The sequence below is a fragment of the Atractosteus spatula genome, chromosome 21 (assembly GCF_055471065.1).
Source record: "Atractosteus spatula isolate fAtrSpa1 chromosome 21, fAtrSpa1.hap1, whole genome shotgun sequence".
NCBI classification, from domain to species: Eukaryota; Metazoa; Chordata; class Actinopteri; order Semionotiformes; family Lepisosteidae; genus Atractosteus; species Atractosteus spatula.
In genome coordinates, this window is record NC_142726.1 from 6,745,829 (window position 1) to 6,757,896 (window position 12,068).

Consider the following 12,068-nt stretch of genomic DNA (forward strand, 5'->3'; position numbering starts at 1 on the left):
ATATGAGTGTTACAGCAGAACGAAACACATACTGTATTTAGTACATTTAGCGAACCCATGGGTAAAAGATAGTGAAAAGGGGAACTACTAGAGTCACGGCAAATAACAGAAGAAGCTCCATGTGCACAAATGTTGTGTAACTAGTTGCTTCATTGTGGACGAAGCAGTAGCATGCAGTTTGTTGCGCGTCATTCAGAGTTACGTTCAGTTACACAATTGATTGCCTAGATCTACACCTAGGCTTTACAAAATCCCACAGCCCCACCTGAGACGTGAATACAATTTGTATGAAGAATTCAGAAAGGGTGATTTTGGCAGTATTGAGCAAAGGCTCAGGAGCTGGCGAGAGACCAGCAACTACATCAACTCACTTCAGAACGGAAAACGTGCAACATGACCTTAAAAAATGATTAGAGAAGCAGCAGACATCTTTTCTGTATAAAAAGTAACATTTATTACTAAGCAAATTGAAAATATACTCTATTATGTGATGAAATGTAGTCAATGGTTACATGGATGCCAGTTAAAGTCACTTTATCTGAAAGGAAAATACCCTCCGTTTCACAGTGGATATGTCAGGTTCACCTGTGCACCTGCAGGTTTGCTTTTAATGTTTTCAAGTTCACAACTTACTTACAATAACTGTAGATTTTAGCCAGATTTTACTTCTGAACTAAGTAAACTTGTTCTTTAAAAAATATTCTACATCCAAAGTGACTGGGAAATCCCAGATCTAACAAACCGGTGAGAGAGAATATTTGGGCAATTTTATCGTCCATATTCTCTCAACAGTCTGTCACGCAGATAAAAGAAGTGCTTAGGGCAAGGACTGCCTGCTCCGCCCTTTGGAAAAAGCGTTTCCAAACACTGGGCGTTGGGACAGGAGATGAATGGAAGCTGGAAGATCTACGTCCCACATCCTCAGGAGATCCAGACTCCTCCTCTCAGCGCAGTGGGAAGGAGAAGAACTTGTTTCCAGACTTGCAGCGGATTTCCTCACAGGGCACTGTGAGCTGGAAGGCACCGTCTTCGTATTTGTCAAGGATGGTCTACAGAAAGAATTTCAAAGCACTGCCCTGAGTCTAAAACTGGCAGAAAAACTACAATGCAGCCACGATCGCCCTGTAACCCTCCTGTGCCAGCCTTGTCTTACAATAGTGAAACTCTTAATGCCCTCGGTCTGTGTACAGGCTTCTCCCTCTCCTTCTGCAAGAGCTAGGCAGTCTGCTGTGAGAGGAGTCTGTACCCAGCAGGATGCCTGGCAGAACTGCAGGAGCAATGCCACCACACGCACAGGCCAGGCCTGCCCTCAACCCCAACCCCGCCCCCCGGCCAGAAATGATCTTCCTGTAAAACTGCTGTAAATCTCCATACAAAAATACAAATATTAAGCCAGGTTACCAAAGTAAACGCTAAAAAAAACAATTAAAGTCGTATACTAGATATTAAGTTAACTTTTGCAGGTTTATCCTGGACAAATATGCTTAAATTGCTAATGACCTGTTCTTTCATCTCAACACACTTTAGCAAGAAGCACATTGATGTTTCTCTAGAGATGCAGGAAACCATTAATAATGGATAAGAAAGCCTAGTTCCTAGGACACTGGTCCCACATAGGAAGTCTGTCCTTCCAAATAGGGACTGAGCTATATTATCTGGATCAGTGTTGACCCTCTCTAATGTTTAGGTATTACTTTTCTCTTTTTAAGTTTCATTTTAAATTTATACAACATCCTCTTTTTACATAACTCTAAGCGTAACTCTTAATGTCCTGCCTAAGTCCAATTGGATAAACAACACCAGGCCCACTTAACTGTGTAAGGTATTCCCCTATCCTAACCTATTACTTTAATTAAAGCACCTGCCTTGTACCAGTAATTCAATGTACTGAACTAAAACAATGATACAAGCTTTAGGAAACAAAGTTTTGAACAATCTTCTAAATGACACTGACACACTTGCTGAGAACCTCCTCACAAACCAACTGAGGGTGCAAAGACTACAGCCCTGAAGGACGCGAGAGGACAAACACACCCCCTCTAGCACCTGGGCTCACTTCACAGTGACAGGGCTTGCTGCTATGTGCTGAAGAGAGTTCGTATGTGTGCCAATGGGATACCCCTCTCCACTGCATCCTGCACATGAAGTCCGGGCAAGAGGATTACCTGCAGCTCCTGACAGCACATTCCTCTCAGTGTCTCTGTGTAGTCTCCCACGCACCAGGCCAGGCTCACGTGGAACGATGGTTTCTGCCCCAAACAAGTCAAAGCCCAGCTGGATTTACAACTTCACAACTGAATACTAATCTGGTTTTCACAAACGAACATGAGCCAATGAATACTCAATATTGTAAATGTTTCATACAAAAATGACAATAATGACATTTTACACGCTTACATTCATAAAGCAAACACCTGATCTAAGACTGCATCCGTGTTTAGAAAAGTGATGCACTGTAATATTGCCCTCTTGTGTCCTTTACAAATTACTGCACCAAATTCTCAATCCCTGCTGTCAAGACAGAGCTACCTGCAGTAAAAAGTAGGTAAGCCTTATACCTTTCAAATTGCAGAGCAGTATAGATACAGACCGAATCCGAAAACTATATTCAGGTTTTACGAGCTGCAAAGCTTTGGAGCCAAAAGACCTGAAATACTGGGGGGCTGGGAGAGGTCCTGACCTGATAGAAGGTGCTGAGGCGGAACTCCTGCAGGGTCCTGTCAATTGTTCTCACCACCTCCAGCAGCTGCGGGTGTCCGGCGGACACCTCCACACCCAGGAAAGTCCTGCAGAAACAGCACTGTGGTCAAGAGAGGTCTGACCAGCAGACTGCAAGCTCACGATGTACCACCCTCTGCAATCCAGCAATTGAAAGTCTAATGTGGAAATAGCAAAGATCTCTAACACAACATTATAAATATTAGGTTCCTCTGGGTTTCATATTGCCGTTTGTCTGAATTACCTGACATACAAGGCCTGATTGTGATAAATCATGTTGCGATCACCACTGACAAGCAGTGCCTACCAGTCTGCAAGCTGGAGAATTACCCAGTATCACAGTGAAGTGAACAAGCCCACACGTTCAAGCGCTGCAGTGGGAGTAGGACAGCCCTTCCTGCTCTCAGGGTTAATTGTACCTTCCTCCCCCTGTTCACTTTACTGTGTTACCAGCACGCCCATCTCTGGCAAGCGTGAAGGTCGAGAAGTCAATCATGTGGAGCGTTTCACCAGAAGCCATCTTCACTCCTCCTCTTTGTGAGGAACCCACATCCAGCCTCCAAAACCAGGGAAGGATGTCCAAGCTACTAGATGGTGATATCATTTTTAACTGTGACTTTAACTGTTCTTTACAACACTGAGTTTCAGTCTCAACACTGCAGTAAATCACAGTCAAGAAAAGCCAGACTGCACACAGAGGGAAAAGCAGTTGGCTATCCAGACGAAAGGTAACAGGTATTTCAGGTGGTCAGAATAATTGCCATATTGGCAGGGGTGCTCACGTTAACACAGCAGGTCTCGAGTGAGTCTTGACAGCCCTACCCTTCAAAACAGGCCCTACCTGCTCTTCTCCTGATTGGAGTAAACATTCACTCTGTCCGCCACGCACATAAACCTGCCAAAAGATTACACAGCAGATCAAGACCTTACATCACGAATATACAATCCTATCTGCAAGAAAAACATCACTGATTAAGTTAGCTAGCCTGTGTCTGGAGGGCAAGTAGATTTATTTCCAAGTACAGAGCTAAATAACAGGACAGCTGTGAACCATTACCTAGAACTGTTCCAACACTCCTCCGAAACATCCATTATTGATCCGTTTGCTACTTGACAGATCGTGAGCATTATAGTGAATTACAGGAGAGTTAGAATCAACCGGAGCAGTGATGCAGCTCTCACTGTCCTGACCATAGGAACACAGCTACATGGCACGCTCAAACCACGGGCAAGAGCAGTCAACCAGAGAAAATCTGATCACTGTATCGGTGAAGAAACACCTCTCCCTCTCTCGGCAGTACACTCAGTCACTGTTGTTCTTCCCAATGCATGCTAAACAATCAAATGCTGCAATTATGTTACTTTTTTAATAGTTTTTAAGGCATGATCATGTCAAGCAGGGCCCTTCTAACCCCATCCCAGGAACACCCACAGAATGGTCCGTTAAGTTAAGACTTACTTCTGGCAGTTTGCAAGCTCTTTCTTGAGAGACAGTACAAAGGGATCTATCCAGTGATGGCGCAGGACAACAGTCTGCGAGAGGCTGATGTGAAACTCGTCTGCTCTCTTCAGCACCACCCCGTGACCCTGTGCCGCCCGGGCCAGGAGCTCTACCAGCTCCAGGAAGCTCTCGTCTGGGGAGTCTGGATAGAAGAAAACGAAGGCTTCAGGAAATGACTCCTGATACACTGATCTGATGTTTCTGTGATGGTGTTTTGAGTGACAATGACCTATGTGATTAAAGGTTAAATATGCCTACCAGGCATATATCAAGTCACAGAAGAGTCACTGCTGCATTGGCCAACTGGATCCCACCCAGCTTTGGCAGGGCTTGATAAACCAGACTCAATGCCTTGAGCAAATGCAGTCACAGTGGGCTAATAACACAGTCCAGACTTGAACACAAGCAGCTCTAAATCCTGGACTCTTAGGAAGCTCTCAAGGAGCCCCTTGATCCGTTTTTACCCCTTTACCCTTCATTTTCAACTATAGAAACGCCTAGCCGAGCATGAACAGGCCAAGGGCTGGCTGGCTACTGCATTTCTACCATCTGCCTTCAGCGGATGTGCCAAGGGTGGGTGTATGAGTGCAAGGAGGAAATAAGAGCATACTCTGAGAGCAGTGCTGGAAAGCTTTTATTTCCCAGTGCCTGCTGCTTAGACAATGGCAGTAGAGAACCTGACACTGCAGGTGTCATGCCGGATTCGAAGGTCGCACAAATGCCAAGAGGAGCGCGAGAGTGGGGGATAAAGTCAGCCTATCCCCCCTGTCCACTTACACGGCAGGTACACGTAGGTGGCCCAGTTCCCGCGCTCGTGGCCGAAAGAGCGCATCCGACCCCCGTGCCTGGAGGGATCCGGCAGAGCCTCTTCCTCCGACCCCCTGAACATGTCCAGCACGCTCCCCGGCACGGGCAAACGGGCATGACGTCCAGGGGAGGGCACCTCATCGCTCTCTCCCGGGCGGCGGGGGCTGCGGGCGCCGGACTCCTGCTGCTGGAAGGTTCTCGACTCTCTGACGGGGGGGGGCAAAGCGGAAGAGCTCTCACTGCCGCAGGGCAGCAGACGCAGGCGGCAGTGACAAGGGCGAGGAAGGGCTGTCCACCGACAAGCCGCTCCCTTGCTTTTCTCACCGCAGTGGGGATGACAATAAAACTCACTGCATGGCTGCACGAGCCAGCTCGGGCTTCCTAAACTGCAGCCCGCTACAGCTGAGCCACCAGAAACACAATCAAGGCTAAAGCACCTGTGTAAAGTGGCGAAGGAGGAAAATGCAAGTTAAATGAAACTAGGCCCTAACACACTCCATTTGTTTTTATCATCTATACCATTTGTAAAAGAGCCGGTAAACCCTGGAATAAATCACACCACTGTTCAGCAGCAGTCCCCGCCGCATGACTACTTGTCATGTAAATGTTTTTGTTGTTAATTCTGCTCAGATCATGTAGCGTATTACAAAAGCAGTAAAACTGACAACTCAAGACGAAGTCTGACTTTCCTGTCAAAGGCATCCCTACTGACTAGGTAGAAGCCATTCATACATTCTGTACCCTTGTATATCTTATTTATTATTATCTAAACGCCAATCTCCCAATGAAAAAGGAGCAAAAAAGGCAGAATGTGCTTCGGACCGCATAACGTGTCTCAATAAAAAAATCGAATTATGTTAAACAGTAATAAGAACAGCATTGCAAAGAGCCGAGGCAAACTTGTCACAAAATACTGAATTCCAGAAACACCGCAGTGTGCTGTATATGTGTAGATCTGTGTAAGAAGCTGTGTCAGGACTGTCACACTACACTCAAGTGAAAGTGCGTCCATTCGCCTTCATGACCGCTTAGTGAGTCGCTTTATCCCACTGGTACAATGAACAGCGGTCACACTTCAGGTATCACACCTGAAGAAGGCTCGACACCCTTCTGTATACCCTTTCAGAATGGGTATAAAACTTGACCTGTTCTTTTATAACAGACCGTTCTTAAAACTTGAACCGTATTTTAGAAACCGTGTTCAAGGCACTTTTACTAATACACACCACAAAACCGTGAACAAAATTACTAGCACGATTTCGACAACCGGGGTTACTTACAGAGGTGTTGGAGTAAATTTCGGCCTTTTTAAATCTGAAGCGCTATCGTTTAGGAGAGTTTCACTTTTTCGCTTTTTCACAGCTAAGCTCTCCTCCTCTTCTTCTGAGCTGCTGCTATAGCCAACCAACATGCCACCGCCGACGAAGGAAAATATTTTAACATCAAATGCGAACTACCAGAAAAAGTCTTGAGCACTTTCAGTCGAATAACAATATTCAATACTCTTCACTCATCAAATCATGGATACAGATTCATACTTTTAAAATAAATTCTAACCCAGACACACTTCCGCCCCACTGAGCTCCGAAATTGCTCAGGCTTTGAACTTCCCGTGTACCAACACACCCCGCACTAATAGTTCCGCTTGGCGTCCGACGCCGGCCTGTGTATAGGTGTAACACAAGCAGCTGAGCACCTGGTTTTGATGGTACAGACAGCAACACTGATACATAAACACGAAGATATTTCTCGCACATTAAACAATGTGACCACAAGCGTGCTTTATAATATTTTGTGAATTTGTGTTTATTTTCACCCCCCATTTAGCTACAAATTGACAAGGACACCTCATGCACTAAGTGTCTACTCATTTGTCGTTTAATTATAATAAATGTAAGGATTATCTGAAACGGACAAGCAGAAGTCTGTTGTCTGTGATATCACATACTTTTCTTACACTGTTCTATGGATATTTTTGCAGATCAAGTGTAGTAAAGGTGACTCTCTGATATCCTCTGGGTTAAAACTCCAGAACTCTGGGCATAGCAAGAGATGGCTCTGTCATGTACAGGGTGTAAATGAGCTTGGGGGACATATAAAAGACCAGAGTCAGACAAACGAAGGTTATGACTTGGGGAGTAGACAGATAAAAAGTAAGACCGGTACTGAGCTTCCAAGCCATGTAGAGCCTTGTGGGTGAGCCTGAGGATTGTGAAGTCGACTCAGAACCTGATAGGAAGCCAGTGCAAGGACTCCAGGACAGGAGTAATGTGATCGCTTGCACGCGACCTGATCAGGATTCTGGCTGCTGAACTCTAACCATACTGGAGTTTGTTCAGTGTGGATTAAGACACTCCAGTAAGTGGGGCATTGCAGTAATCAATTCTAGAAAAGATAAATGTGATGACCAGCTTCTCTGATGTGTGTGAGATAGATATGTAATATCCATGTATGTATTGGATTTAAATTGGCAATTATTTTATAAAGTTAGGAAGCATAAACTGTCTGCAGACGATTGATTCTGCGAAAGATTTTGCAACATGTGGACCAAACGCGTTGACAATCATCCTGAGGCTTCAGATTCCATACATACTGTACCTCGGGTTATCTCGGGGCATCTCTTGTGTAACTATAAACCAGACGGAAGCTTAAACGGCTACTTTGCTCGTAACTAACACTACACGTGTGTGCGTGTGTGGGACAGAGAGACAAACAGAAACGCGTGTGTGTTTTTTTTCACGTATATGTAAGTATAAAGTCTTCGCATCCTGTGTGTAACTGCTACTGTGCACGCAAGCACTTTGCATACACGCCTCGCGATTGCAATTAACTCCTTCGGCCCTGGCACCTCACGCTTTTATATGGTGTCGATTCACAGAGCGTTTGATGGCCCTCAAGCACTTGGTTGCATTTATGGCGAGGAAACGGGTTCCTTAAAATGTCTTGAACGTCTCAAAAACGTCCCGCGAACCCAGCCGGGCCGTGTGCGCCGCTCAGGGACTCCCCCGGGGCCGGGCTGCCTCAGTTTCCGGTGTGCGCGGTGACGGACAGCATTGACTACTCAGGTTCCCGTACTCGACGTTGTGTTTTTTTTTTTAAGAAGTGGGCTCCTTGAACCGGGAGAGAAAGGCAGGGGGGGAGTAAAAAAAAAAAAGGGCAACCACAAGCTTCCGGGGAAATCAAAAGTGCTGGAGACTTCGGCGGAAGAAAATAACGTATTTTTATTGCGTTCTTCGGCGGAGCTGCGCTTTTGTGGGGAAGCCCTCGCTTTGTGGAGGGAGGGAGAGAGAGAGGCCTAGACCTGCAGCCGACCCAGCGCCACAGGCCTCGGCTCTGCCCTTCGGCAGCCGCGGCCACCATCCGCTGTTGCAATCGGGCAGAAATCAGGACACGCCGGCCGCCAGGGCGCGCAGACCGAGCAGGCAGGTAATTACCGAGCCGGGCGCCTTGAGAAAAGTTGGATTTTAACGGCGAATTTGCAGCCGGCCGCTACCAACCCCCCTCCCCCGAAATATTACAGAAAGTGACGTGTATGATGTGATTATATTGTATTCGCCGATCGTTAACAGACGGCTTACAGTATTTTTGTGTTCCTGTTCGTTTGTGTAGCAGGATGTGCTGCGTTTAAATTTGCTCGTGTTTTTATTTTTTGGGGGGGCTTGTTTGTTTAGTGTTTTTTTTTTTACTCCTGAAACGCAAAATAGGTGGAATTATGTATGCATTTCGAATTGATTATTTTGGTATCGAAAAAGGAAGTTGCACCATAGAAATTCAAATTGTGCACCAACCCCGTTAGCCTCGACGAAGGTTCCGGTGTGTACAGATAAGCATCGTCGCTCGGAATTAGGAGCAATAAGCTGCTGTCAAGTCGTTTCCTCGTTGTGACAGCTTGAATCTGGGAATTTGCACAAAGCCGGGAGAAACGGAGGGAATGGACAGTCTGCCCCGCCGTTTGCTATCGCGAAAGGCTGGAGCACAGCGACACAATATTCTCTGTTCAGTATCGGGTTGGGGGGGTCATAGTGTCCACGTATGTATCTTTCGTTCCAGGCGGCTTCAAAAAAGGGGGGGGTTTGTCCGATTGCCCTTTTCACCCCAAAGCTTGAGTCGGTTTTGGTAGAGACAGCGCTTTGACGGACGGACCCTAATGTGTTTTCCGTACATGCGGGTCTGCCCGTTGTTGCTGATCAATCGGGAGGGAGAGAGAGAGAGATCGATCGCCCTCAATGGAAATCGCTCGGGCAGAGCGACAGTTACAAACGTCAGACTGCCTGGAAACACGAAGCCCCTGGTCTTTTGTCAACAAACCTTTTTTCCCCCTTCGCCACACGTGCCCCGGTGCGCGGCACACTTGCCTTGGACGCTCACAGGAAGCACCGCCGCGCCTCCAAAGTTAGAAAATTGTCACCTTTTTGATTTCAGTGATTGGGTTGCATTAGGGGCACGGTGAAGGCTGATCACGTACTGTTGTGAACAGTCAGACCCCACTATGTTTGGGACTTGTTCTAGCTAGCAGAGGGCTTCTGTGTATCAGATACCCGAGAGGCTTCACCGAATCTGACTGAACATGTGTTTTAACTTGTCCCTAAGAAATGCTCTTTGAAGTTGCACCTAATTGGAAACAAGGATAGAGAGACAAAGCTGAAACGTCTAAGACGTGATCGAGCTCCTTGCCTGTTTCTTTTCATTTCTACTGCAGTAAAACGGCAGCGCTGTGTGGTTAAGGGAAGTAATTAGGGAAGTAAGCAGGGTAAGTTCCCTGCTTTTGCAGAAATGCCTGGCGTTTTACTCAAAGTAGTGTTCTGAGCCCCATTCAAAAAGTCACCCTTTCTAAAGGAGCTCTTCTCTCTGGGGTGAAAGGAGAAAATGATAGAGTCCACACACTAATGGGAGTTCAGCAGAGGGGAAGGGAGAATTTTATTGTTGTTTAATTTCATTTGTGTCAGAAATGAAAGGGGTGGTATTGGGTTAATGCCCAAGAACAGGGAGAGTATTAAGTGAAGCAGGGGTGAGCATATTTCAGGCTGTTTAAATACAGCTTACAGCAGAGTCACACTCCAGTGTGTCAGTACTGGGAGAAACATGGCCTGATGGGGCTCCCCCAGAATAGTGTCGCCTCACTTTCATGAACTGTCAGAATCTGCATGCTGTCAGAATGCTGCAGAAGATGAGCTGGACAGTGTCCACTGTGCACTACAAGAGCTCAGGACTGCCCCCTGTCTCTAGATCTGTCCTGTTCAAATCCCTGCTGAGCGTGAGACTTATGTTTTTTTTACTTAGATTGCATGTGATTTTTGTCCTTGTCATAAAAAATCTGAATTAATTAGAAGTGCTGTGTTGCTGCATGTGAGCACAGAACTGGGTTTTCAGAAGCCAGAACCCCTCAGTAAGATGTCCTGTTTATATTGTTGGGTCCAGACACTTATCCAGATTCATAGATGATGCAAAAGCTGAAAAGATGAAAGAAAAGATCAATGAAGTCATTAACCAGCTATTGCGTCAGTGTGCATTCTGTACAGGTAGCTTCCCACTATATTCAAGACTCAAGTTCTGCTTTGTTCTTCCTCCTTTCTCCCAAGTTCATGCCATAACTTGAGAAGAATTTTGTTTCCTCTGTTTCTTGGCCTTAAGTGACTGAATTCAAGCCAACGTCAGCATTCAGTTCAGAGAATTAGGTATTGGGTGTTAACACTGAAGGCAGCCCCAAGAGAGATGCAAAGAGCACACTACTGACTGGATCTCTTCAAGGGCACAATTCTCCTGAAAAATGCAGACGTTATTTTGATTTTATTTGGCACAACCTGCAAGTCCCTAGTTCTTTGAAAAACATCCAGGCAACACATTTGATTGTAAGATTTTGAGATTTGCACCATTAACGTCCTTAAAGATAAAGTGAACTATAACCACAGCTGCACATTGTATTTCCTGTGTGCTGTGGTTATTCGACCATCACAATTATAGAAGTAAATTTTAAAAAAGATACATTTTGTGTTTAGAGTGAACAAGTACAGTCTAAAAAATTATTTTCTCCCTTGTCAGGTGAATCAGTCTTGCGTATCTGCTTGCAGTCCCATGCACATCATCATGAATGAAAACCACCTTTTCATTTGTAGAGCAGTTCCAAAACTCAGTCTCATTTGCCTAAAAATGCCAGTTTTGTGTAACATTTTTCAAATGCACTACTTAAAACCATATGTAAATAAACCGTTTTCAAAATTGAACTTCTCCCTGCTATTTAAATACAGATTTTAAATGTTAATCAAAAGCACAGACAGGCACTGAAGTGACAGCAGCTAAAACGAAAAAGATTTTGTACAGTTGTGAAACTCTGTGTAAACCCTTTCCAGGTGAATTTCCCATGTTGACTTATGATGATAAGATTATTTTGAGAGCTTTGCAGTGTGGTGTCTTTTGAGGGCATTTCTTGAGCTGTAAAATGGGGTTTGTCTTTGCAGCAGCTTTATTTAGCTGATGACCTTCAAGACATGCTTTTGCAACAGCAGATTTTATTCTTTGAGGTGCAGCATATATTCTGTACAAATATAGTTCGTCACATTTATTGTGAAGATTTTTGCTAAACATGAAATTGGGAAAGCCCTTGCTTGTAACATTCTTGTTTAACAGTATTGATCCAATAGGCAGATACCTCATATTTCTCAATCCTTATTAATATTCTGAGCAGTGATGGGGATATATTAAGTCTACAGTGTTCTGTTAGCAGTTGATTTGAAATTTGTGCTTTACCAAGCACTGATATTCTAGAATTTAGAATTTTCTCTGTTGGATAAGTGCATACATATAAAAAGCTAGGGTATAATGCAGCAAATATCAAATTATTTACTCCAGTTCATTTTACTGGGAGACCTAAGTGATCAAATTCTTTCAGTTTCAGAGCAAAAGTCCATTGCAAAAATTAGAGAGCAATAAATGTAAAACATGCATTAAAAGTGCATTGCGGTTACGTACTGTTTGGTCTTGAGTTGTGATATGAAAATGCTGCTCTCTACTCCTGCTTGAGCCACAGTCTTTCTGTAGTTCTGGT

General features: G+C 44.9%; 1 protein-coding gene across 2 annotated transcripts; it reads right to left on the bottom strand.

The window, feature by feature from the left end:
- Nucleotides 1–430: 430 nt before the first annotated feature.
- usb1 (U6 snRNA biogenesis 1) lies at nt 431–6,629 on the bottom strand. 2 transcript variants are annotated; one of them, XM_088939295.1, is made up of 7 exons: nt 6,307–6,629; nt 4,997–5,232; nt 4,178–4,361; nt 3,560–3,613; nt 2,681–2,786; nt 2,166–2,249; nt 431–1,049 (listed from the first exon to the last, which is right to left on the bottom strand). In XM_088939295.1, the coding sequence occupies exons 1-7, from the start codon at nt 6,435–6,437 to the stop codon at nt 945–947; spliced, it is 900 nt and encodes a 299-aa protein (XP_088795421.1). In that variant the 5' UTR covers nt 6,438–6,629; the 3' UTR covers nt 431–944. The 2 variants fall into 2 exon arrangements, with proteins under 2 accessions (XP_088795421.1, XP_088795423.1); XM_088939297.1 differs by lacking the exon at nt 3,560–3,613 and having other exon boundaries at nt 6,307–6,627.
- Nucleotides 6,630–12,068: the final 5,439 nt, after the last annotated feature.

Bases quoted from the DNA above. Each gene is read 5' to 3' on its own strand.
- usb1 (XM_088939295.1), bottom strand. From the start codon at position 6,437: ATGTTGGTTGGCTATAGCAGCAGCTCAGAAGAAGAGGAGGAGAGCTTA. The intron at 3,614-4,177 runs GTAAGTCTTAAC...ATCTTTTGGCAG, and splicing joins GAGCTTGCAAACTGCCAGAA to GTTTATGTGCGTGGCGGACA. The intron at 2,787-3,559 runs GTAGGGCCTGTT...CTGTTTCTGCAG, and splicing joins TCCAATCAGGAGAAGAGCAG to GACTTTCCTGGGTGTGGAGG.